The sequence below is a fragment of the Lagenorhynchus albirostris genome, chromosome 9 (genome assembly GCF_949774975.1).
Source record: "Lagenorhynchus albirostris chromosome 9, mLagAlb1.1, whole genome shotgun sequence".
Lineage (NCBI taxonomy): Eukaryota > Metazoa > Chordata > Mammalia > Artiodactyla > Delphinidae > Lagenorhynchus > Lagenorhynchus albirostris.
Genome location: NC_083103.1, coordinates 27793894 through 27821655, shown reverse-complemented (window position 1 = coordinate 27821655; position 27762 = coordinate 27793894). Strand labels below are relative to the sequence as shown.

At 39.8% G+C, this 27762-nt stretch overlaps 1 protein-coding gene and 1 long non-coding RNA gene across 2 annotated transcripts in view; one reads left to right on the top strand and one right to left on the bottom strand.

Moving 5' to 3' along the window:
- Positions 1 to 27762, bottom strand: part of LOC132525906 (uncharacterized) — a 269675-nt gene that overhangs the window by 109610 nt on the left and 132303 nt on the right. The window contains exon 4 of the long non-coding RNA XR_009542401.1: positions 16264 to 16319. This is a non-coding gene — a long non-coding RNA (uncharacterized LOC132525906). The remainder of the gene's footprint in view (positions 1 to 16263; positions 16320 to 27762) is intronic.
- Positions 16661 to 24542, top strand: LOC132525893 (follitropin subunit beta-like). The gene is made up of 3 exons (XM_060159465.1): positions 16661 to 16675; positions 22592 to 22750; positions 24312 to 24542. Exons 1-3 carry the CDS (start codon positions 16661 to 16663, stop codon positions 24540 to 24542), a joined length of 405 nt encoding a protein of 134 aa, XP_060015448.1.

Genomic DNA, 27762 nt, shown 5'->3' with positions numbered 1-27762 from the left:
CCTTCAAACAACTGGTTAAGAAAAGCAACCAACAGCTTTAAGACAAGGTGCATGATCATCTTCCAAAGGAGAAATTCAAAGGAGAGAAAAAAATGAGGCAGCCCAAGCAAGGAAGCTGAGAACTGAGAAAAAGCCACTAAATTTCAAACCTGAAGATGTCTGACCAGTGTCCTTAGAGAGAGCAGATTGCTGTGGAAGTAGGTCACAAAGGGTTAATTCATAAGTGGTTACACCTGAGAACACGCACCTCCAGTCTAACCTAAGTTTAGAATTTATTGTCAGAAATCGCAGAGCTTTGGATAAACCTCATTAGCTACAACACTGCAATGTGTTAAAAAAAAAATGCTTTCATACCGTCCTTCTTTTCAACCTTGAAGAGAGCAGAAATGCTGTATTTTTCCACAGGCATAAATGAGTTTGCCTCTGCTACTTCTGAGCAGGAACTAAAGGATGCTCTCAAAATGCCTCAGCTTCTCCCTAAGACATACGGGCTTCCAATGGCTGACCACAAACAGCCCAGCTCTGTATGTTAACCAGGCCAGTATGAAGGGAAGTCCCATAACTCCCTAGCTGCAGGTATCCTCTATCTTGCCTGACAGCTGGAAGCATGTACAGCTCTGATGTGCTGGAACCAGGAAGCTCCAAGGGCAGCCCTGAGGGACGCAGGGAAGGCGTGAATCCAGTACTCTCTGCACTTGTTCTGTCTTTGAACCTGACTCATTGCTGGCCTTAGATGTCCTCCCCAAGGGAAATAGTAATGACAGTGGCAACAGACTATGTTTTCCATACGCCACACAAAGCTTAAGTGTCTTGCTATTACATCTGAGTGTATTATTGTTCACGTAACCCCCGTAAACTATTCACGGGCTCCTTGGCGATGCTCCGTCTCCTCCTGTCTAGTCCATATCCCTACTAACCCTTTCGAGGTCCTCCTCAAATTAGCCTTTTTCTTTTGGGAGGTCATTCTGACTGCTGCAGCCCACAAACAAACTTTCCCAGTTACAGAGTGCTGTGATTGTTTTCCAAATATTTCAGATACGACCTCTGCCTTGTCATTAAAACCCAAGTAATTGGATCCAATGATCCAATCCAAATAACGGGACAGCTATGTAACTGAAAGGCTTACGTGCTAAGCACTGTACCAAGTTCTAAGAATGGCCCTATGTGATTGAAATTAGTCTCTCTCTTTTACAGATGAGGAAACTAAAGCTCAGAGGTTCCCAAAGCCATGCAGCACAAAAATTATAAAGTCAGGACTTGATGCTAACTCTGTCGTAAAGCCCTTGCTTCGTCCATTTGCCCCACTGACTTTCACATTGGAAGTTACAAACTATGTTATATGTGCTAAGGCTTTGTGTATCTTAGGCTTAGATATACTATTGCATTTCTCCAAAGGTTAGAGGGTAAAAATACTTTGTCAACCAAGAAAGTGAAATATCACCTGTTGAACCATGAAGGACAAATTGCAGCAAATAAAAACTCTTCAAAAAATAAAGCCATACATAAGACAAATACTAACAGCCATAAAAGGGGAAATCGACAGTAACACATTCATAGTAGGGGACTTAAACACCCCACTTTCACCCATGGACAGAACATCCAAAATGAAAATAAATAAGGAAACACAAGCTTTAAATGATACATTAAACAAGATGGACTTAATTGATATTTATAGGACACTCCATCCAAAAACAACAGAATACACATTTTTCTCAAGTGCTCATGGAACATTCTCCAGGATAGATCATATCTTGGGTCACAAATCAAGCCTTGGTAAATTTAAGAAAATTGAAATTGTATCAAGTATCTTTTCTGACCACAACGCCATGAGACTAGATATCAATTACAGGAAAAGATCTGTAAAAAATACAAACACATGGAGGCAAAACAATACACTACTTAATAATGAAGTGATCACTGAAGAAATCAAAGAGGAAATAAAAAAATACCTAGAAACAAATAACAATGGAGACACAACGACCCAAAACCTATGGGATGCAGCAAAAGCAGTTCTAAGGGGGAAGTTTATAGCAATACAAGCCCATCTTAAGAAGCAGGAAACATCTTGAATAAACAACCTAACCTTGCACCTCAAGCAATTAGAGAAAGAAGAACAAAAAAACCCCAAAGCTAGCAGAAGGAAAGAAATCATAAAAATCAGATCAGAAATAAATGAAAAAGAAATGAAGGAAACAATAGCAAAGATCAATAAAACTAAAAGCTGGTTCTTTGAGAAGATAAACAAAATAGATAAACCATTAGCCAGACTCATCAAGAAAAAAAGGGAGAAGACTCAAATCAATAGAATTAGAAATGAGAAAGGAGAGGTAACAACTGACACTGCAGAAATAAAAAAGATCATGAGAGATTACTACAAGCAACTCTATGCCAATAAAATGGACAATCTGGAAGAAATGGAGAAATTCTTAGAAATGCACAACCTGCCAAGACTGAATCAGGAAGAAATAGAAAATATGAACAGACCAATCACAAGCACTGAAATTGAAACTGTGATTAAAACTCTTCCAACAAACAAAAGCCCAGGACCAGATGGCTTCACAGGCGAATTCTGTCAAACATTTAGAGAAGAGCTAACACCTATCCTTCTCAAACTCTTCCAAAATATAGCAGAGGGAGGAACACTCCCAAATTCCTTCTACGAGGCCACCATCACCTTGAAACCAAAACCAGACAAGGATGTCACAAAGAAAGAAAACTACAGGCCAATATCACTGATGAACATAGATGCAAAAATCCTCAACAAAATACTAGCAAACAGAATCCAACAGCACATTAAAAGGATCATACACCATGATCAAGTGGGGTTTATTCCAGGAATGCAAGGATTCTTCAATATATGCAAATCCATCAATGTGATAAACCATATTAACAAATTGAAGGAGAAAAACCATATTAGATGCAGAGAAAGCTTTTGACAAATTCAACACCCATTTACGATAAAAACCCTGCAGAAAGTAGGCATAGAGGGAACTTTCCTCAACATAATAAAGGCCATATATGACAAACCCACAGCAAACATCATCCTCAATGGTGAAAAACTGAAAGCATTTCCACTAAGATCAGGAACAAGACAAGGTTGCCCACTCTCACCACTATTATTCAACATAGCTTTGGAAGTTTTAGCCACAGCAATCAGAGGAGAAAAGGAAGTAAAAGGAATCCAAATCGGAAAGAAGAAGTAAAGCCATCACTGTTTGCAGATGACATGATCCTATACATAGAGAATCCTAAAGATGCTACCAGAAAACTACTAGAGCTAATCAATGAATTTGGTAAAGTAGCAGGATACAAAATTAATGCACAGAAATCTCTGGCATTCCTATATACCAATGATGAAAAATCTGAAAGTGAAATCAAGAAAACACTCCCATTTACCACTGCAACAAAAAGAATAAAATATCTAGGAATAAACCTACCTAAGGAGACAAAAGACCAGTATGCAGAAAATTATAAGACACTGATGAAAGAAATTAAAGACGATACAAATAGATGGAGAGATATACCATGTTCTTGGATTGGAAGAATCAACATTGTGAAAATGACTCTACTACCCAAAGCAATCTATAGATTCAATGCAATCCCTATCAAACTACCACTGGCATTTTTCACAGAACTAGAACAAAAAATTTCGCAATTTGTATGGAAACACAAAAGACCCCGAATAGCCAAAGCAATCTTGAGAACGAAAAAAGGAGCTGGAGGAATCTGGCGCTCTGACTTCAGACTATACTACAAAGCTACAGTAATCAAGACAGTATGGTACTGGCCCAAAAACAGAAATATAGATCAATGGAACAGGATAGAAAGCCCAGAGATAAACCCACACACATATGGACACCTTATCTTTGATAAAGGTGGCAGGAATGTACAGTGGAGAAAGGACAGCCTCTTCAATAAGTGGTGCTGGGAAAACTGGACAGGTACATATAAAAGTATGAGATTAGATCACTCCCTAACACCATACACAAAAATAAGCTCAAAATGGATTAAAGACCTAAATGTAAGGCCAGAAACTATCAAACTCTTAGAGGAAAACATAGGCAGAATACTCTGTGACATAATTCACAGCAAGATCTTTTCTGACCCACCTCCTAGAGTAATGGAAATAAAAACAAAAATAAACAAATGGGACCTATTGAAACTTCAAAGCTTTTGCACAGCAAAGGAAACCATAAACAAGACCAAAAGACAACCCTCAGAATGGGAGAAAATATTTGCAAATGAAGCAACTGACAAAGGATTAATCTCCAAAATTTACAAGCAGCTCATGCAGCTCAATAACAAAAAAACAAACAACCCAATCCAAAAATGGGCAGAAGACCTAAATAGACATTTCTCCAAAGAAGATATACAGACTGCCAACAAACACATGAAAGAATGCTCAACATCATTAATCATTAGAGAAATGCAAATCAAAACTACAATGAGATATCATCTCACACCAGTCAGAATGGCCATCATCAAAAAATCTACAAACAATAAATGCTGGAGAAAAGGGAACACTCTTGCACTGCTGGTGGGAATGTGAATTGGTTCAGCCACTATGGAGAACAGTATGGAGGTTCCTTAAAAAACTCCAAATAGAACTACCATATGACTCAGCAATCCCACTACTGGGCATATACCCTGAGAAAACCAAAATTCAAAACGAGTCATGTACCAAAATGTTCATTGCAGCTCTATTTACAATAGCCCGGAGATGGAAACAACCTAAGTGCCCATCATCGGATGAATGGATAAAGAAGATGTGGCACATATATACAATGGAATATTACTCAGCCATAAAAAGAAACGAAATTGAGCTATTTGTAATGAGGTGGATAGACCTAGAGTCTGTCATACAGAGTGAAGTAAGTCAGAAAGAAAAAGACAAATACCGTATGCTAACACATATATATGGAATTTAAGAAAAAAAAATGTCATGAAGAACCTAGGGGTAAGACAGGAATAAAGACGCAGACCTACTGGATAACGGACTTGAGGATATGGGGAGGGGGAAGGGTGAGCTGTGACAGGGCGAGAGAGAGTCATGGACATATACACTAACAAACGTAGTAAGGTAGATAGCTAGTGGGAAGCAGCCGCATGGCACAGGGATATTGGCTTGGTGCTTTGTGACAGCCTGGAGGGGTGGGATAGGGAGGGTGGGAGGGAGGGAGACGCAAGAGGGAAGATATATGGGAACATATGTATATGTATAAGTGAATCACTTTGTTATAAAGCAGAAACTAACACACCATTGTAAAGCAATTATACCCCAATAAAGATGTTAAAAAAATAAAAAATAAAGCCATCTAACAAAAATGTCTGATCAATAGTGGCAAGGGTTCTATATGCTAATGAAACCAAGGGCTATATAAAAAATGTCTTCCTTTGTTCTATGATACCTCCTCAGTATTGAAGACTATCAAAGAGACGTAGCATCTTCCAGGCACGTCAGCCTTAGAGGTAACAATAAAAACCGGGGCTTGCTGAAACATCTCTACTTTTCCTCGAACTTGAAGCCATCCTGACATTTCATTTCTAGTTTCTCTGACCTTTTATTTTCTCCTTTTTGCCAGGTACCGTTATGCAAAGGTGATGCTGTGTATTCCTGAGTAACTGTCTAATGGGGGAGATATTTTAGGGAACATTTGCAATAGAGTATGGTGAGTATATCAGACATATAATAAAGAACACTGATGACACAAAGGAAGGAGTAATCAACTCTGCTTAAATGAGTCAAAGAAAGCTTTTGCTGAGTTGCTTGAGTTGGGCTTTAAAGAATCAAGGGACCACCAGAAGTTGCCAAGAGTATTCAAGACAGAGGAATAATATTGCAAACACACCATGGCATGAAAAATCAGAGCATTCCTTTCCTCTACAATATAAGAGGCATGAGATAGAATGGTGAGGAATGAGGAAAAGAGGTAGGCAGGGCTATGCTGACTTCCATAAGGCTCCTAGGAAACACTTCTTAATCTGACTTGAAAAAATTCATTAAAGAGCTAAAAAGAGGTTTGCTTGTTACTATAGTATACTTTGCAGAGAGACCATATATTGAAAAGGCTGATAGAAACACAGATTGTTCAATTAGATGTGCTTAGGAGAAAGGCAGGTCTCAGCCATTCTTAGAGCACAGGAACATGTGCGTATTCAGGCCAGAGAACGTGAGAGCTGGAAAAGCTGTAGATGCCAACACCCTGGGATACAAACATGACTCTACGGGGTTAGGAAAAGAAACTGAGCCTCGAGTTTGTAATTTCTGGCTACAGGTCCAACCAAGCAGCTGAACACCATCCATCTCACATTCTTTCATTAATTCAACAAACATTTGTTGAGTTCCTACCACGTGCAAGGCCCTGTTTAAATGCTGGTAATTAAAAAAAAATGAACAGAGCAATTTCCAGGCTTCATGGAATATTCATTGTAGTGGAAAGAGACAAAACAATACACAGAGAAACAAGTATATCAGAGGATGATAAATGCCATGAAGAAAAATAAAACAGGTTAAGGAGTCCAGCAAGTATGGGAGTGAGTGGAAGAGGAATACTATTTACGTAGAATGGTCAGAAAAGGCCTAACAGGTGGTGTTTGAACCGAGACCCTGTTCAAACTGTGAAGCTGTGAAGCTCTCTGGAGGAAGAGCATCATGTTTGGCATGGTAGGGAATCAGTTAGGACGGCTGTGTAGCCCAAGAGGATTGGTGAAGAGAGAGAGACAGATGGAGAGAGAAGGATAAAGATGAAATCAAAGGTGACAGGATAGCAGCAAGTAGGGCCTCAGAGGAAGGGTGACTGTAAACCGGGTCAGCTTACATTTATATATGGCTGTTGTCTGGACATAATTATTAATAGCATCTTCTTTCTTTCCCAAAATAGTCCCACTTGGGATAATAAATTATATGGTTACCCTGCTCACAGGTGATTTTAAGAGTGCTGGCTCTGACTCTGAATAAGATGGGAAGCCCTTAGAGGATTTTAAGCAGAGGGATGCCATGATCGAACTTACACTTCAAAAGAATCACTCCAGCTTCAGGGATGAGATGCAAGGGTTAAAGCAAAGAGACCCTGTGGGGAGGCTATTGAAATCATCCAGGCAAGAGAAGAGATGGTGTGAACCAGGGCATAAGTGGTAAAGATAGCAAGGAGTAGCAGATTCTGGTTATATTTTGGGTTTTTTTTTTTGTTTTTTTGCAGTACGCGGGCCTCTCACTGTTGTGGCCTCTCCCTTTGCGGAGCACAGGCTCCAGACGCGCAGGCCCAGCGGCCATGGCTCACGGGCTCAGCCGCTCCGCGGCATATGGGATCTTCCTGGACGGGGGCACAAACCCGTATCCCCTGCATTGGCAGGAAGATTCCCAAACACTGCGCCACCAGGGAAGCCCCTCTGGTTATATTTTGAAGGTTGAACCGATAGGATTTGCTGAGGGATTGGAAGTAGGATGTGAAAGAATGAGAGAAGCTCAGCTATTCTCTGCGTGTCTGTGTGTGTTCTTGGTGCTTATGTCTGGCCTTTTTGCCTAAGGAAAAAGATAATTGTTGTTTGATTTTTTTGTTAAGTATTTTCAAATTTGTAGAAAAAAATTGCAAGGTCAGAAACAAAGAACATCTATAAACCCTTCACTCTTTTCCCCCAAGAATGATTCCAAGGTTTGGGGACTGAGTACTTGGATGTTACTTACCTATTTCTCTTGCAGAAGTAGACAGTCCTTAAGACCTAGGGGAAAGTTTCGCCAAGTTTGAAATCTCACAAAAAGCTAGCAATGCTTTTTGACTCCCTTGTTCCACACCTAAGAATCTACTCTCAATGTAGAATGGTGTAATACAAGTAAAAACATATGTTTGTAGGAATCCTAACAGTATTATCTAGAAGACAAGAAAATGTAAATAATGCAGAAGTTAACCCTTAGAGACAGACTTTTATAAACTATGGCATAGTAACAAGATGCAAGAAAGCAGGCCTTCAACACTAAAATTACATAGAGACATGGACAACTATAAATAGGATAGGTTAAAATGGCATACCTACAGAGGAAAATGTATACTGATTGCAATACTGTAAACATATTTATACATATGACAGCCAATATGAAAAAAATTATTCACGGTGTTAAGACAGCAGACTAATGAGTTACCGGATTTTTAAAAAATTGTTAATTCTTATTTTATTCTTTTCAGTAACAACAGAAAGAGGAAGTATTTGACTCAGGAAAAGACTTCCTACTTTGTTTTTCTTTGTTTTACATCTTTATTGGAGTATAATTGCTTTACAATGGTGTGTTAGTTTCTGCTTTATAACAAAGTGAATCAGTTATACATATACATATGTTCCCATATCTCTTCCCTCTTGCGTCTCCCTCCCTCCTACCCTCCCTGTCCCACCCCTCCAGGCGGTCACAAAGCACCGAGATGATCTCCCTGTGCTATGCGGCTGCTTCCCACTAGCTATCTACCTTACGTTTGGTAGTGTATATATGTCCATGCCTCTCTCTCGCCCTGTCACAGCTCACCCTTCCCCCTCCCCATATCCTCAAGTCCATTCTCTAGTAGGTTTGTGTCTTTATTCCTGTCTTACCCCTAGGTTCTTCATGACATTTTTTTTCTTAAATTCCATATATATGTGTTAGCATACAGTATTTAAGACTTCCTACTTTGATTCAGTAAGCCAGTTTCCTACCTTTTCCTCTTTTTTAAAAAATCTCCTTTCCTCACTATCTCCTGGCCATCCCAATCCACAGAATGAGAATAAAGAAACAGCAAAGGGGGCTTCCCTGGTGGCGCAGTGGTTGAGAGTCCACCTACCGATGCAGGGGACATGGGTTCGTGCCCCGGTCCGGGAGGATCCCACGTGCCGCAGAGCGGCTGGGCCCGTGAGTCATGGCCGCTGGGCCTGCGCGTCTGGAGCCTGTTGCTCCGCAACGGGAGAGGCCACAACAGTGAGAGGCCCGCGTACCGCAAAAAAAAAAAAAAAAAAAAAAAGAAACAGCAAAGGGAAGAGAGGAATAGGACACAAAGGAGAAGAAGCAGGAACCATTGATTTCTCCCTTGAAATGGGTCTCACATTCCACCAGTTGCACATTGCCTCCATTCCATGCTGCCACTCCCATCCAGTCAGGGCCCTCCACCCCCTGGACTCTGATAAAACCACCTAGGAAGTCTCTTCCTTCTACTCCTGTGACTGCCTGCTCACAGTTCTTCCACAGCACGCCAGCCAAAGTAATTCTTAAAGCATATATCAGATTACGTCACTACTCTTGTTCTAACTGTCCTCTATCTCGGTAGTTCCCCTTTCCAAATCCTTAGCAGGGTCTAGAACAGCAGTTCTCTGGGCATCCCTGAGACCAGTTCAGGGGATTCATGCGGTCAAAATATTTTGATAATAACACTAAGCCGTTATTTGACTTTTTTACACTTGTTTTCTCATGAATGTACCAATTGAATGCAAGACACAAGAATCCAGCTGTCTTTTATTAAGCCAGGTATTAAAGAGATTTGCAATTCCGTACCAGCCTGTAATAGCTCCCTATTTCCTATCACAACAAATTTTGAATATTTGGCATGATCTGACTCACTCTTCTTGTCCGACTATACATTTCTTCCTATTCCTTACACATACCCTTTCCTCTATTCGGGTCAGCATCTTCAATCTCTCCGAAACAGCTATGTTCTTCACCATCTCTACACTCTAGTTCCCATAGTACTCTTTCCCAAGATTTCTTATCACTTGCCCAAAATCCACCCAACCTTCAAAACCCAACTAATGTCATCTCTTCTACTGGGCCACACAGGATACTCCAAGCATTCATGATGTCCCTTTACTCTATGCCATACAACTTGGCACAAGTATTGGAAGTCAGTTTCATCTCAAGCACTAAATCCAATCATTTGTTAGTGTTTGTCTGAAACGTGGTGTTGAGAAAGATGCTGAGTCTTAAAAGGGAAAGGAATGCCATGATTGATTAGCCGTATCAGCCAGTGGGCCCTGGCAGAGGGAGAAGGATCTACTTAGCATTTACTAATGGGTTCCTGGGCATCGGTTCCATATAATCTCTGCGTGTAGCTAATATAGCCCAATATTCCTATCACCCAGTCTTTCCTTAGTAAAGAAACATGGAGTAACTTGAATCCTGAAGGTAGGAAAAGTTTTGATTAGCTCCTCCAGTCTCCTACTAACTTCAAGTCAGAGCCCAGCAGAACCCTCTGACCTGGCTTCATCCATCCACTTTTCAGCTCTCTCCTCCCAACCAAAGGGAGAAAGAGCTGTAGGTAGCAGGTTTGGGGTGTCTCACTTTTCTTTACCCTCAAGGCTGCATTGCAGAAATATTGATTCCAGCTCTCTGGGCAAGTTTATTTGCCCCTTTTATCCCTAACACATTTTTGTCTACTCATTACCAAAATCATCTAAATGGTACATTTCCTAAGACTGGAGTGTGTCTCTCAACACGGCCTCCACCACAACACACTGTGCCCAGGACAGAACTAAGGTCAAAGCAGGTGCTTAGTATGGCTTGAATGAAAAAGAGGGGAAGCAGGCAACTACCTTATGATTTTGAAGCTTAAGGGGCATTGTGTCATGACACAAAGGAAAGCACAATGATTCTGGGATATTCCGTATCCACAATCAATTTCACTTGCCATGTTTACAACACCCCTCTCCCCACTTTGAATGGAATTCCATCCAGATTTCTAATAGCAACAATCACTTTAGTATAGAGATCTCATCAGAGGTAAAAGCAAGAAAAATTAATATACGTCAAGGGGCAAAATATCGGGGAAAGTTCTACATGTCATCAGTGGACAGCTCAGTTAAAGCTGAAGCTTGGTGTCAACCTGATTTTCTTTCTTTTATCAGGAAAATGCAATATTCTGGTTTAACTCCCGTAAGCTAGCTTTAGGATGCTGAACACCCCCTTATCCTCTCTGGATTCCAGCTCGCTCATCTGTGAAACGCAGGGGCTGGAGGGAGAGATGGGTTTAACATTTCTTCCAGCTTTAAAGTTCATGATCCATCATCTAGATTGATGTTTTAAGTATTGAATCTGCAAAATGAAATTATTTTGATTAATATCTAATACAGAACGTGTTCTGTGATAAAGGACCTGCTTGGATTTTAAACATTTGGAGGAAGCATTTGGCTATTTTAGAGCATGTACTTTAATCAGCCTATCTACCTAGACTTTTGGAAAACACTTTATAATTGGAGAAGTGGGGAGACTGGATTTGATCACAATCCCAACTGCCACTCAATGTATTCTTTGCCAGTGCAGAGTAACTTGTTACAACTTTACTGTCTCCTCATTCCAAATACAATTTCAAAACCAGCAAAGGCAGAGCTGCCACTGCAGTTGGAGATATTCTTTATCAAATGATACAAACTTAAATGTCCCTTCCTGGTTCTTCATTTGCTCATGTCATTATCTCTACTTTCTGCCTCTGTCTCCTTCAACTTTTGTAATCAAACCAGCCTGCATGACTGCCTCATTCTCTATCCAAATATTTCTCCACGTAAGATCCTTTCCTGAGAATTCAGGAGTCATGACCTCTCCCTATGGTAACAGGCTGCTTCTCTAAATGAAATAAAACCGGGATCCTACAGCTTTCTCTTTAGAAGGATAAGCCAAACTTATTGCACTTTCTTTGTCCTATAGCAGTTTCTTATGCCTGAAACAACTGTTCCTCCAACTCTTGGCAAAGCTAAATTACTCTTTTTTATTATTTTTTTATTTTTTTTGCGGTACGCGAGCCTCTCACTGTCGTGGCCTCTCCCGTTGCGGAGCACAGGCTCCGGACGCACAGGCTCAGCGGCCATGGCTCACGGGCCCAGCTGCTCCACGGCATGTGGGATCCTCCCGGACAGGGGCACGAACCCGCGTCCCCTGCATCAGCAGGCGGACTCTCAACCACTGCGCCACCAGGGAAGCCCTAAATTACTCTTATCCCTACATTTCAACCCACATGTTACTATCTTCATGAGGCCTTTGCTGATCCCCACCCTTCCAACAACTGCCGTTCTCCCATTATCTCCTTATGTTTCCAAAATAACTTTAGTAATTACTTCATGCTTGAAATGACTTTTTCAGTCTCTATAACCTGCCCTAGAATACAACTGAATGAGTTCAGGGACTGTGTTTATCTTATTCATCAGCTCATCAGTATCCTGAGAATACGGAACTATGCCAGGAATGTTCTAGAATGAATGGAAGGCAGAAAGGAGAGAAAGAGAGTGAAAAAGATAGGAAATGAGTGGGCCTGGCTCTGCCTTAGAGTGTTACCTTCCCCTTGAGTTCTCTGTCTTTTATCACTGCCACTGCCACTGCCACCACCATGATGCTTCTAGCAATAGAAGGCAGGATGGTATTGTGTGGAAAGACCTAGGTTTAAATTCAAGTTCTGCTATTTACTAACTCTAGGATTTGAGCAAGTTACCTAGCCTGGCTAAACATGATTCTTTGTCTAGAATATTCTTTGCAGGGTTACTGCGAGGACAAAATGAGATCATGTCTAAAAAAGTACATGATGGTTGCTCAATAAATATTAATTATTTTCTATCTCCACTCTCCCCCAGCCCCCACCCCAAGTGTGCTACTGTTCCTTTAACACTTTGGCTCAAGTGTGGACAAAAACATCTTCTCTTGGTTCTCCTTAGCACATGTGAGACAGACTGACACTTTACTAATTGCTAAGGGAAAAACAAAAGGTAATTAAATACAGAGCAGTGGCGGTATAAAGCAGCCTGGCTTCCCCAGAACAGGGTTTAGTTTCCATCATAGTTATTTATTTTTCAGACTCAAAGGCCCTATTATATTCCAAATGGGGTCCTAAAGAGAAAGAGAATTCTACAGAGCAAACTCTTTTATTCATTCATCTCTTCATTCATCCATTCATTCAGTAAAAATTGGTTGTGTGCTAGTTAGCATGGAATTGGTGCAAACCACCTGGCCTCTGGGCCATACAGCATTGTAGATAGACGGCAAAACCTTAGCTCAGAGAGAGAAAACAAACAGCAGAAACTAATAGCAATACAAGGAAATGAGGATAAAATTGTGGTCTTCAAGCTAGGAAGGTAGAGTTGCCAGGTTTTAAGGGGGGAAAAATCAGGATACCCAGTTAAATTTTGAAAAATAGCCCTGTCATATTCTTGCAATTTTTTGGAAAAAAAGCTCAAATCAGTATGCTCAGGATGTCCTAACAAAGTCAATATATGATGCAAGTCAAAAAATAGACATGTCTTGTCAATACAGGATGCCTGGCAAACTTGCCCCAAGGGGAAGGGCCCATAATTAAAGGCCAAGGTCTACCCATTAACATGACATTTGAGAGGAGCTTGGATGAAGGGAGGAGCCTTCAATCACTGGCAGACTTGCTGCATGCAGAGGGACTAGGGACAGATCACGTGGAGGACTGGAGGGGCTGGAGCACAGTGAGGAAGGGGGTACTAGGTCCCAGACTTGGAGCTGGCAGGGCCAAAACAGAACATCAGCAGGATGGGAAAGAAGGAGAAACCTGCAGGACCAAGAAGGAGCTCAGGGAACAGCTCAGTTACCCCCTGAAAAGGGGTGGTACTCAAAAGTATTTAGCAGCTGGGAAGCAGGCACCAGAGCAATCAGAAAGGGTGCATCCTGGACTCCCTCTGCCATGCCAGGCATTAACTCTTCAGTTGTTGGACCATAATGGGGTCCAGGAGGTCCTGGAGAGGGTCTAAGATGGCCAGGGTGCCGGTGGGAGGGGCGTGGTTATTCAGGGGGCTAAGAGCAGAACTATTTACTCCTGGGGAAAAAAAGTATTTCAGTATTTTAACAGCTAGCATAGCTGTTTCACTGTGTCCCACAGAATGGCAGACCTGCCCCAATCAGTTCTCAGAAGGGGCAACGTACCCACGAGGCTAAGGAAAAGCTCTGGCACTTATTCTGAGCCCTGATGGTTGTAGCCTGGTCCTTCTGACTATTAAACATCTGTAGAGGACGGTTGAGCTGACTTTGTGACAGGCAACTGGTATTTTTTGGAGCTAGGGGAGAGGGTGGGATAGAGACCAGACCAAGCACACATTATACCTGTATCACCTATCTCACATCGATCTCTCCATTTGGTGAGGATGAAAGCAACATCTCCTGGACTAGAAGCTCCAGGAGGAAAGAGACTAAGATAAGTAAACACTACGATAATATCAGGTAAATTGGGGTAATAACATCAGTGTGGAAGAGTTTAAGCAATTTGAAGGTCACTTGTTTACTCATCATGCATTCATTTTTAGCACCTACCATGTGACACACACTGCGCTTTACCCTAGGATAATAATAATTAAAGGGTTTTTTGTTTTTTGGGTTTTTTTTTGCTGTACGCGGGCCTCTCACTGTCGTGGCCTCTCCTGTTGTGGAGCACAGGCTCTGGACGCGCAGGGTCAGCGGCCATGGCTCACGGGCCCAGCCGCTCCGCGGCATGTGTGATCTTCCCAGACCGGGGTACGAACCCGTGTCCCCCGCATCGGCAGGCGGACTCTCAACCACTGCGCCACCAGGGAAGCCCCAAAAGTATTTTTAAAGTAATTTATTTAAATATTAAAATATTACTATACTAAAATACTAATACTAAAATACAAAAAAAGTATTTTGTTTTTTAAAAATGTGGTTGATATAAAACAGACATACTGATTTTTGAATCCCACTCAAAATATTGACTATATATATATATACCCATACATACATATATGCTAAAAAATAAACTCTGTTAAAAAAACGAACAAACTTTATTTTACAAGATTCCAAAGTGAGCCATACTCATCTTCCTTGGGAAGCACTTTGTATTGCCTTGCTTGGCAACAAAAAGAGGAGCCAGTATAACCATCAATCTGAAGTTATAACAAATATCACCTTTCCTACGGACAGGAAAACAGACAAAATTAATTCCCTTTTGGTCCTGTGATTATTGCAATGTTTACTCTGACTTACTCTCTGTGATAAGAATGAGAACTCCATGGCACAGAATTTAAATGCATGAAGGCTTGCTACGTGTTTTTTTCTACTTTGTTCACCATGCTCTGGATTTGTAAATATGTACAATTTTCTGGGCATGGGGGTGTTCCCTGGGAGTTTGGTTACCAACACAAGCCACGACATACGTCTTTACCTCAAATTAGAGATAAAACATGTATGGGCAAAAATTTTGACAGCCCAATAAATTAACTTGAAAGAAATTATTTGCTGAGTAAGTATTAAGATTTTGATTCATGGTCTATACATTTAGATATATGCTTTTCTTGGACAGTAATGATGTCTATTTCTTTAACAGATTATGTAGTAAAAGGAAACAACATAACTTATTCAAATGAGGATAATCTGTAGAGTGAAAGGGGAGTTATTAATAATTATACCAGGACAACAACAACAAAAGCAGATGCTAACTTGCATTTATTGAATGCTTCCATTGTACACGTCTATGCTCTGCACTTGAAATACATGTCTTCATTTAATATTCAAAAACTCTCTGTGAAGGATATTATTAGACCCACTTTACAGATGAGCTGGCTGAGATCTAGACAGTTAAGACAGCTGTTAAGTGGCAGAATCAGGACTTGAACCCAGGTTCATATGACTCTAAAAAACCTCACCTTAAAGAAAAAAGAAAAAAAAAACACACCTTCTAGCAAAGGAGAAAAACTCGTAAACAAACAGTAACAGTGCAGGATGATAAGAGCTCTGACAGAGGAAAATGCAAGGTACATAGGAAAACAAGGTGAGCCCCTGGTCCAGACTGGGGATCTTAAGAACAGCTCCTCAACACATCCCAAAGGTGGCATTTGAGCTGGGCCTTAATCCCAAATGATTCTCAAATCATTCCAAAATAACTAAGTCAGCAACTATATACACTGACTAATTTCCTTAAATATACCAGAGGCAAAGCATTTAAGAAATGATTACACCATTGGAGAATTTCAACAAATTGCCAACAAGACAAGGGTAACAAGGTAACCCTTGCCAACAAGGGTAATAGGAAAACATAAATCTCGGTGAACAGCTCAAAAGTGTAATGGGGCACCTGGTAAACACCCCAATTATGTGCTATCATATATCCTGTCATGGTGACCCATGCTACAGAATATAATTTCACTGAAATACTACCTGCCTTGTCAATAAGACAAGTGGTAGCTGCCATCTGATGGCTGTGTACTGCCCCAATCCTAAAGGAAAAGGAGTGGATGCTAATTCCTAGGAACGGTAAGAATGGCATAAGGCACTGAGAAATAAATAGTAAATGAAGGGCTCACCTTAAAGTGCTGCTCTTGGGTTCAGACTGTTTTCCCATTCACCAGCAGCGGATAGCCTTAAAAATAGAGTAAGTGGTAGAAGGGGTTGGTTGCTGTCAATAACTCCCAGGTATGGGGATGGCAGGACAGAGCAGAATGAGCACCAGCCTAGGTCTCCACGACTGCACTTCTCATCCCAGCTCTCTTACTGCATCGCAGTGTGATCTTGGGCAAATTCCCTAACCTCTCTGGATCTGTTCCACCTCTATAAAAAAGAATTCAGTACCAGGAATTCATCATCTGACATCCTTTCCATCTCTAAACCATGAGTATCTCACCAGGCTAAATTCAGGGTTAGTATTAGAAGAGCCGTTCACCTAAGAAAGAAACTAGAAAACCTTTGGTTCTGTGCCTAAAGATGGTCCACTCAGAGGTATCGTACTCTTTGGAAGACTATGTTTAATGACAAAGGATTAGCCTTCCACGGTTTTCCTCACAAGACTTACCAAGGCAAAATGACATCTTCTCTGATGTTTTACCTGGTTCCACATCCTTTTCAATATTAAATGAAATTATGTGACTAACATGCTCACCACAAGACCTGGCACTTATTAAATGGCTCCTTATAAATATTACTTCTTCTGCTTTCCCTAAAGGTTTTGGGTGTCTAATATTCAATTGCCTTGCTGGATTTGTGTTCTATAAGTAGAGATTTTTTTTTAATGTGATAAAGTTGGTTTTTTTTTCTTTTTTTGTTTGTTTGTTTTTATTTGGCTGTTCCGGGTCTTAGTTGTGGCACACGGGATCTTTAGTTGTGGCATGCGGGCTCTTAGTTGCAGTATGCGGGATCTAGTTCCCTGACCAGGGATCGAACCCGGGTCCCCTGCATTGGGAGCCTGGAGTCTCAACCACTGTACCACCAGGGAAGTCCCTAAGTAGAGATTTTCTAATCCCTGGTTGATACATGGAAACTGTTCCTCGTCAGACATCTCCACTTGGCTAAAGAGACCAACTGTGTTGCTGACTCTCAGAGGTTTGCCAACATTGTCTCCTATAAGACTCAAATAAATAGCACTCTATTATCCATTCCTGAGTCCCCAGAATTTTGAGAAACAGAACGAGGAGTATATCAGAAGGAATCCCACATGTCCCCCTTATTACTGAAAGAGGCTAAATTGAAACACAGTGTGCTGTGAAAAACAACACTGGCCTACTAACTCCTCTCCAAAATTAGGTGGACACCCACTGAGGCAGAGGTTGGTTGGGCTCCCACTAGAAAGGAGGAAGAGCAGTGGAGGAATGTTCTCTGTGGGCAAGTCCATGTCTAAGGAAGGAAGGGCAGAGCCAGGTCAAGCAGACCCAGCATTTCCTTCCAAGTTTACAATCAGGTAAAACCCTCCATCATCCCAAGGGTGGAGCAGTAAAGATTTCCAGAGAGGCTAGGACAGCTCTTAAGGAAAATCCCTCCATACGAAAACTGGGAATGGAAAAAAGGCATTCTCATTCATGAAAGACTGTCCATCCAGAACATCATGGAAGAAATAAATGAAGAAACAAACTAAAAACCAGTCTCGGTTACACTAGGGAGAAAGAGTAGAAGCAGATCCAGGCAACTGAAGCCCTAACCTGACCACACAGAAGCAGTCAAGATGATCAGGTCTCCATTCCAAAATCTCAAAATTTCTAAATGTGTGCCCTTCACTTCCAAAGAGAAGGGAGGCTCAGGTCCTGACCATTTTGAGGAGCAAGGCTGGGGTTAATTTGCTGTGGCCAGCAAAATGGAGGGAGTTGTATGAAGGGAAACGATGTCCTCTGGGATTGATCACTTGGCTGAAAAATTACTTGACCAAACACAAGCAGGGTGGCAGCCCCACTGCCCAGAAGGGGGCCAGCTGCTAATTACAACGCCTCTCTGGAGAAGCGCTTCCAACAGTATTTCTGAGTTGTTAGTTGATTAGGTTTCAGTTAAATCGATAAAGCCTTTAGAGTTAACATCTAGAAGATATTGCTCCACAATTATAATGCACAGAAAAGTGTTTATTATCAGCTTTCTCTTGTTTGGGCTTAATTATTTAAGTGCTTGAGATTCAGTGGCTGTCTTCCTGCTGCCCCAGAAACAGTCTGAGAGGGAAACGGGCAAACATTTCAAAGAAACCAGGTCTATTTCTAATGGACAAATGAATCAAATGAAAAATGGGCTTTTTCTCAATTATATTCAGGAGGAGCACAATTATTCAATAAATCAATGTGCATTTAGCTTAGGACAGTAAAAGCCACAATGTATTGAGTGCTTACCATGTGTTAGGTTTGAGCTAAGTGCTCTGCCAACACTATCTTATTTAATCTTTATAATTTCCCTGAAAGATAAGCAGTATTATGCCCATTTTCAGATGTGAAAACATGTCAAGTCAGTAAGAGAAAGAGACAGGATTCAAATTCAGATCTGTTGGTGTTATGGGTTGAATTGTGTCCCCCACCAAAACTCACATATTCAAGTTCTAACCCCTGTACCTCAGAATGTGACCTTATTTGGTAACAGGGTCATTGCAGATATAACTAGTGAAGTTAAGTAAGATGAGGCCATACTGGAGTAGGGCGGGTCCCTAATCCCATATGTCTGGTGTCCTTATAAAAAGGGGAGATTTGGACACAGATGCACACAGAAAGAATGATATGTGAAGATGAAGGCAGAGATCAGGGGGATACTCTACAAACCAAGGAGCTCCAAAGATTGCCAGCAAATCACCAGAAGCTAGGGGAGAAATATGGAACAGTATCTTGCTCACAGCCCTTGGAAAGAACCAAATCTGCTGATTTTGGACTTCTAGCCTCCAGAACTAAGAGACAATAAATTTCTGTTAAGTCGCCTGGTTTGTGGTACTTTGTTATGGCAGCTCTAGCAAACTAATATAGTTGGGTCCCCAAAATCTGTGCCTTTCTGCTGGGTCATGCTAGAGGTCTAGGTGGGCAGAGTTTCTTGCTGTTCTTAAACCAACCCATCTGGTTAGACACCCTGGACCAAGCTTTACTGCAGTTTGGACTGAGATTGTAGAGGTAATCTCTGACAACATGTCTAGTGTGCCTTCTTTCCCGCCTTCCCCTGGCTTGACTAGGTCTCCACCTGTCTTAGTGTTTCTGAGAAATCAATATCGCCTCACTCTTTGAGTTAGCAGACCATGTGTTATTCACTCATTCACTAAAAAAATACTGAGCTCCTTCTTTGTTCCCACTAGTCTCTCATGGAGTTCACAGTCTAGCAGAGGAGCACGATGTCAAGAAAATTATCACACTGGAAATTATGACAGCTATACAAAAAATGCTTGTCTTAGAGACCCCTACCAAAATTGAGACTGATCTCTGTTCCAAGCTTTACTTTGATTCTTTTTAAAAATAAGATAGGTATGTCAGAACACCAAGAAACAGAGGCCAAAGAAAACTTAATTGTTTTATTTATTCTGTATTCAAGGCAATGATAAGCAATATTTGGCAATTATCTGCAAATTTTCTCAAATTTAATAAAAACTATAAACCTGTATATCCAAGAAGCTCACTGAAAACCCAAGTAGGAAAAACCCAAAGAAAATCACACCAAGGCACATCATAAATAAGCATAAATTCAGCAAGGCAGGCTGAAAATTTATGATAAAGATAAAAATCTTTAAAGCAGTCAAAGGGAAACAAGACACATTACATAGAGAGGATAAATATATAAGACTGCAGAATCCTTATCAGAAACAATGCAAATAAAGAATATAAAGTGCTGAAACAAAACTACCAACAGACTTCCTAACCTAGAATTCTATAACTAGAAAAAATTCCTTCAAAAATTAAGTTGAATTAGGACATTTTTAGTAAATTTAAGACTGACAATGTATTGCCAGATAATATGCATGACAAAGAATTTTAAAGAATGTTCATTAAGCAGAAGAAAAATAATATGTGTTGAAAAGGGTAATATATGAGTAAATATAAAAGGCTTTTCTAATTTAAGTGTTTAAAAAATATAATTGCCTATTTAGAACAAAGATAACAATAATGTATTGAGGGTAGAATAATGTTGAAGTAAAATAAATAACAATTGCACAGAGGATGAAAATGAAATGTTACAAGATATATACTTTAATTATGTGTGAAGTGGAATATTACTGAGATAAAGTATGTATTTTAAACTTGAGAACAAACAAATAAATAAAGCAAGCTGATAAGCCAATTGTGGAAATAAAACAAATACTAAAAAATAACTAATTCAAAAGAAGACAGGAAAAATGGAAAAACAAAAAATAAATGAGACAAATAACAATATGATGACCATAAACCCATGATTATCAAAAGTATATTAGGGCTTCCCTGGTGGCGCAGTGGTTCAGAGTCCGCCTGACAATGCAGGGGACACGGGTTCGTGCCCTGGTCCGGGAAGATCCCACATGCCGCGGAGCGGCTGGACCCTGTGAGCCATGGCCGCTGAGCCTGTGCGTCCGGAGCCTGTGCTCCGCAACGGAAGAGGCCACAACAGTGAGAGGCCCACGTACCGCAAAGAAAAAAAAAAAAGTATATTAAACATAAAGATTTTGAGCACTCCAATTAAAAGGCAAAGATTATCAGACCAAATTTGTTTAAAGGCAAGACTCAACTATATGCTGCCCATATGAAATGCACTTTAAATACAAAGACACAGGATGGGAAAAGATATATTTGAAAACACTAATCATATAGTTAGAGTGACTATATTAATACCAGGTGAAATAGAGCTCAGGAGAAGGAATATTACCATGCCTAAAGAGGAACATTTCATAAAATAAAATGGCCAATTCAGCAAGAATATGAAAAAATACAAAATGTACATGCACCTAATAACAGAGCTTCGAAGTGCACAAAGCAAAAACTTATAGCCTTATAAGCCTTAAGGAAGAAATGGATAAAATTATGGTTGGAAATTTCAACATTCTTATCTCAGTAATCAATAGAACAAGCAGACAGAAAAATGAGAAAGTATATAGAAGAGTCAAACAACACTATCAGGTTAAATTCATCAATACCCTTAGAACATTTCACCCCAAAACAGCAGAATGCACATTCTTTACAAATGCACACAAATGTTCAACAAAACAATCCATAGGCTGGGATATAACATATATCTCAAAAGGTTTAAAATGATAGAAATTACATAAAGTGTGTTTTCTAAGCACAATGGAATTAAATAATCAATAACCAAAAAGTCATGAAAATCCCTCCAAATATGGAAATTAAACAACATGCTTCCAAATGACCCATGGGTCACAGAAGAAAGCAACAGAGAAATTAGAAAATATATTTAACTGAATAATGAGAACTCAACATGAATTAAGATTTGGGGATGAATCTAAAGCAACACTTACAGGGAAATTTGTAGCTTTAAATGGTTTGTTTTTTTGTTTTTTTGTTTGTTTGTTTTTCTGTGCCACGCAGCATGAGGGATCTTAGTTCGACAACCAGAGATCAAACATGTGCCCCCTGCATTGGGAGCACAGAGTCTTAATGACTGGACCGCCAGGGAAGTCCCTTAAATGCTTATATTAAGGTAATCCTCTGTGACATTTTTTCTAATTGAAGTATAGTTGCTGTATAATATTAAAGAAGTTTCAGGTGTACAATATAGTGATTCACAAGTTTTAAAGGTTATACTCCACTTATAAAATATTGGCTATATTCCCTGTGTTGTACAATATGTCCTTGTAGGTTATTTTATACCTAATAGTTTGTACCTCTTATTCCCCTACCCCTATATTGCCCCTCCCCTCTTCCCTCTCCCCACTGGTAACCACTAATTTGTTCTCTATATCTGTGAGTTTGCTTCTTTTCTTATTATATTCACTAGTTTGTTGTATTTTTTAGATCCCACAATAAGTGATGTCATATAGTATTTGTCTTTCTCTGTCTGATTTTTTTCACTTAGCATAATGCCCTCCAAGTCCATCCATGTTACTGCAAATGGCAAAATTTCATTCTTTTTGTGGCTGAGTAGTATTCCATTGTGTGTGTGTGTATGCCACATCTTTATCCATTCGTCTGTTGATGGACACTTAGGTTGCTTCCATATCTTGGCAATTGTAAATTGCCAACATAGGGGTGCATGTATCTTTTGAATTAGTGTTTTTGTCTTTTTCAGATATATACCCTGTGACATTTTAATCCTTAAAAAATTATATGAGGATTTCTGACCTGTACTGTGTTTCTCTTTTGTCAAAGAGTGCTTGCTGAAGCTGAATGTGACGGTGGAGTTTGGGGAACAGGTTTACTTCAGTTCAGTTTGACTGGGTCAAAGTCCATGACAGTTAAAATACTTTGGATGTCTGTTTGCTTCCCAGCCTAGGATGAAGTCAGTAGTTTTTGCTTCCTTTTCTGTTGTTGGAGAACAATCTGCTGCAGTAGCTGTGAGCTAACCAACATCATCATCACAGTGGAGAAAGAGGAATGTGGTCTCTGCAAAAGCATCAACACCACGTGGTGTGCAGGCTACTGCTACACCCAGGTAGGTACTTTGCTTTGAAGCAAGTGAGAGTGCTGAGGGTCTGGATGAGGCAGGCTTCATTTATTCCCACTCTGTCAATATTTTGTCTCTTCTGAATAACAGCCACGAGTCCTTTAGTCAACACTGTCTGTGTTGTGATTGAGGTAAATTACCATGATACCATTTAGATGTTTGGGTTTGGATTTAATTTGGGTAAAACAAATTTGGGACAGCTCAGACTGATGTAAATGAATGCTTCAGTAATGTGCCAACTCTGCATTTTAAAAGAGCATTTTTCTGCTAGCTTTACCTATTGAGGGATAAACATGGGCATGAGTACATATCTATATTTAATCATGGAATATTGCCAATAGTCTTAAAAAGCCAATTGCAATAATAAAAGGCATACCTCTGCAACAGGGCTAGTAATAACATTCATTTTAAAGCCAAATAAAAAATGCAAGCAGGCAATTATAAAATCATTTTATTGGCTCATCTTTAATACAATACCAACGAGCAGCCTGAGAGCAATCAATCCCTGTAGATTAGAACCAAAATGAATCATCAAACGCACACCCTTCTTTATGCTGTTAAGAAAATTAAGGAATACAGGTATTAAACCATTTGTCTACAGTTTCACAGTTTCTTCAAAATAAACCAGTTAAAGGCAAAAGTGTTTCTTTGCCATTTTTCTGTTGTACCTGGCTGTGCAGAAGTTTGATATATTGAAATTGGCTGCTTTTTAATGAAAATACTTTGTTTGATATTAAATGAATTGATCAATAAAACTCAACTTACTGCACTTTGGGTGAGATATAGACCCAGTGGCCAGCTAGGGAAATGAATTAACCCCCAGTCCCCTTTCTCCCTCAAAGCCAATTATTTTCTCATTGGGCAAGTAGAGGAGTGAAATATATTTGATCTGATTTAGATGTTCTGATAGTGAAACTGTTATCATATACTTTTGGATTAAGAACCCCACAAAGGTACAGAATTTAAGGCAGTGGGAAGGAAGAACCTAAAAGGCAATAGAATATCCAGAATCCAATATGAGATTTCCCAAACACTTTAGGCAAAATATCAATAACTTAACTTACGGCTCTTATTCCTCTCTTAAATATACACAGAAAAGAGTACTTGGAAATATTTTTCTTTCCAAGTGCTATGTTTTTACCCGTCATTAATATAGCTTAAGATTACGAGGTACAAAAAAAAAAAAAAAAAAACACCCATCCTTAAATTGCTAAGGTCATATCTTCTAAAGATACCCTTTATCTTTACATGTTTTCATGCCATACAAATTCAAAGGTTTTACAGAGTTTTAGAAATATTAAATATGTGGGTACTCTCATGGTAGAGAGAAAAGAGACAGTTATATTTTCTATAACACTTCCAAGGCAGTTCAGAAAAGCGGTATAAACGTTCCTTTATGAGGTCAAGTTTCCTGTGCTTAAGTATCTTAGAAGCTGATCTTCTGAGAGCAAATATTAGAGCAAGCAGTAGTAAATCCCTGTCTCATATTGACTAAGCCAAACAGAAACTTGCAGAATATTGTAACCTAACTCTCTCTTAAACCACTCAGGATCCAGTGTACAAGGATCCAGCCAAGTCCAACATCCAGAAAACATGTACCTTCAAGGAGCCGATGTACGAGATGGTCAAAGTGCCTGGCTGTGCTCACCATGCAGACTCCCTGTATACGTACCCAGTAGCCTCTGAATGTCACTGTGGCAAATGTTACAGCGACAGCACTGACTGCACCGTGCGAGGCCTGGGGCCCAGCCACTGCTCCTTCAGTGAAATCAAAGAATAAAGAGCAGTGGACACTTTGAGCTGCCCACCCTCGTCCTGAAAGACTAAGACATCCAAGAAGTCTGTGTGTACATGTGCCCAGGCTGCAAACCACTGTGGGAGACCCCACTGATCCCTGCTCCCCTACATAAGGGAGCTCCAGGAATGGAGAGTGCTGGGGCCTGGGGCCTGTCACCACCCAACCCTATATTTCTAGTTCTGGGCTCTGTCGGTTTCATTCAACTTGAATGCAGGGGCTGTAAGCTGTTTCCCATTTTTAATAGACTTAGTGGTCCTCTAGAGCAATCCTGTCATTTTACAGATGAGAAAACCTAGACTTAGGAGAAGGAAGTCTCAAGATGATGGAGTAGGAGAACTAAATGGAACACAATCTCCTGTAAGATATATGGCCTGCAAGAGCAGAGCCGGTATCACTTTAGTGTCATGGAGCAGGTACCTAACTCTATGTCTAATTGTTTCATTATTAAGAGGAGAGTCTGGAAGGTAGGGATACTAAATCAAGACTATCCACTTTATTGCCAGCCTATGCAGGTGCTACAACAGTTCCACCTCGCCTGTGTTTTCTGGAAGAGAAGTTGTTGACTTGAGAAGGTGGGAGCAGGTGTGGGAGGGTGGTAAGCTGGGAAACAGTGAGACCATTCACAATTTGCAGCCTTAAAAACCAAATCTTAATTTTTATTTCAAATTTGAATTAAGAGCCAAGATGAGAACTATGAATTTGGGGCTGTGGAAATTCAATTGCAAGATCAACAAATATCCTTTCCTAAATTGCTAGCCCCTATGTACTTTGCCACTTAAATAAATTTTATCAAGAACTTCCAGGCTTCTCAAAGCATATCATCTGTCACTCATTGCTGTGCCACCTGTACCAGAAATCTCCTCCATTGCTGGGATGGGAACCTTGAAGTCCACGTGACAGCACATTAGGCAACTTAACAGGCTACATTTAACTTACTTGCCAATTAACTTTTCAGAGAAATAGTTCTCTTAAAAAGAGTTGGCAGTCTAGAGAGAATAGCTGTATTTTCTGGGCTCTCTCTACATTTGCTTTATCACTTGACTACAGGTTCTCCCAAATCTATGATTTCTTTCAAAAGGGTGCACTCTGAAAATGCTTCATGACTTAAATTACTTTTAAAGATAATAACTCTTTTTTTTCACCTGAATGTTGAAACATACTTAAAAATCAAAAATGTTGTCTAACAAAGGCACGACTTTGGATTTTTCCATGCTCTTGAACTACTTGCTCATGACACATACATGTGTATTTTCATAATATAAGTGGTAACATTACTAGAAATCTATTTTTAAATGCTTCTATAAATATCACCTGTGCTTACTGTTCATTTGGGAATATCAATAAGAATTTTACTGGATTTTAGTGTTCTTTTTTCCCTAAAATAGACCTTCTGTCATTTCTTGTATCATCACTTTCTTAATTTATTCCTACTCTTAACCCCCAGTCTACACTAAAATTGATTTATTCCCAGAAAGCTTTTAGCATGTCTTACCTGTAACTCAGACTCAATGGGAAGTTTTCCTCATAACCTTTGGAATCTAGTTAAGTACTAGAGCTGATATATTTTCCAGCACATGGATATCAAGGATTATTCTTCTCAGGAGATGCAGAAAAATCATTTGACAAAATTCAACATCCTTCATGATAAAAACTCTCAACAAATTGGATATAGAAGGAATGTACCTCAACATAATAAAAGCCATATATGACAAGCCCACAGCTAACTTCATATTCAATGGTGAAAGACTGAAAGCTTTTCCCCTAAGATCAGGAATAAGAGAAGGATGTCTACTCTCACCAGAGAATATTCCAACATTACCAGAAGTCCTAGACATAGCAATCAGGCAAGAAAAAGAAATAAAAGTCTTCCAAATCAGAAAGGAAGAAGTAAAACTGTCTGTGATTGCAGATGACATAATCTCATATGTAGAAAGCACTAGAGACTCCACTCAAAAACTGTTAGAACTAATGAATGAATTCAGCAAAGTTTCAGGATACCAAATCAACGTACAAAAATCAGTTGCATTTCCATATACTAACAACAAAACTATCTGAAAAAGAATTAAAGAAAATAATCACATTCACAATAGCATCAAAAACAATATAACAGCTATGAATAAAGTTAACCAAGGAAATGAAAAATCTGTACAATAAAAAATATAAGACCATGATGAAAGAAACTGAAGAAGACACAAATAAATGGAATAATATCTCACGTTCATGGGTCAGAAGAATTAATATTGTTAAAATATCCAGGGGCTTCCCTGGTGGCGCAGTGGTTGGGAGTCTGTCTGCCGATGCAGGGGACATGGGTTCGTGCCCCGGTCCGGGAGGATCCCACATGCCGCGGAGTGGCTGGGCCCGTGGGCCATGGCTGCTGGGCCTGCACGTCCAAAGCCTGTGCTCCGTGGCAGGAGAGGCCACAACAGTGAGAGGCCCACGTACCACAAAAAATAAATAAATAAATAAAATATCCATACTACTCAAAGCCATCTATAGATTCAATGTCAAAATTCATCTTTTATAGAAGTAGGAAAAACAATCCTAAAATTTGTATGGAACCACAAAAGACCCTGAATAGCCAACTTGAGCAAGAAGAACAAAGCTAGAGGCATCACAGTTCCTGGTTTCAAACTATACTACAAAGCTACAGTAATTACAACAGTATGATACTGGCATTAAAAAGACACACTGACCAATGGAACAGAATCAAGAGCCCAGAAATAAATCTATGCATATATGGTCAACTAGTATTTGACAAGGCAGCCAAGAATACACAGTGGGGTAAAGACAGTCTCTTTATTAAATGATATTGGGAAAACTGGATATCCACATGCAAAATAATGAAACTGGACCACTACTTTACACCACTCACAAACTAACACAAAGTGACTTAAAAACTTGAATGTAAAACCTGGAACCATAAAACTCCTAGAAGAAAATATAGGGGTAAGCTGCCTGCATTGGTTTTGGCAGTGATTTTTTTGGATGTGATACCTATAGCACAAGCAACAAAAGCAAAAATAAATGGGACTACATTTAACTAAAAATCTTCTGCACAGCAAAAGAATTGATCACCAGTTGAAGAGGCAACCTAGGGAATGGGAAAAAATATTTGCAAACCACATATCTGATAAGGGGTTAATATCCAAAATATAACTCAATAGCCAAAAAAAAAAAATCTTATTTTAAAAATGGGCAA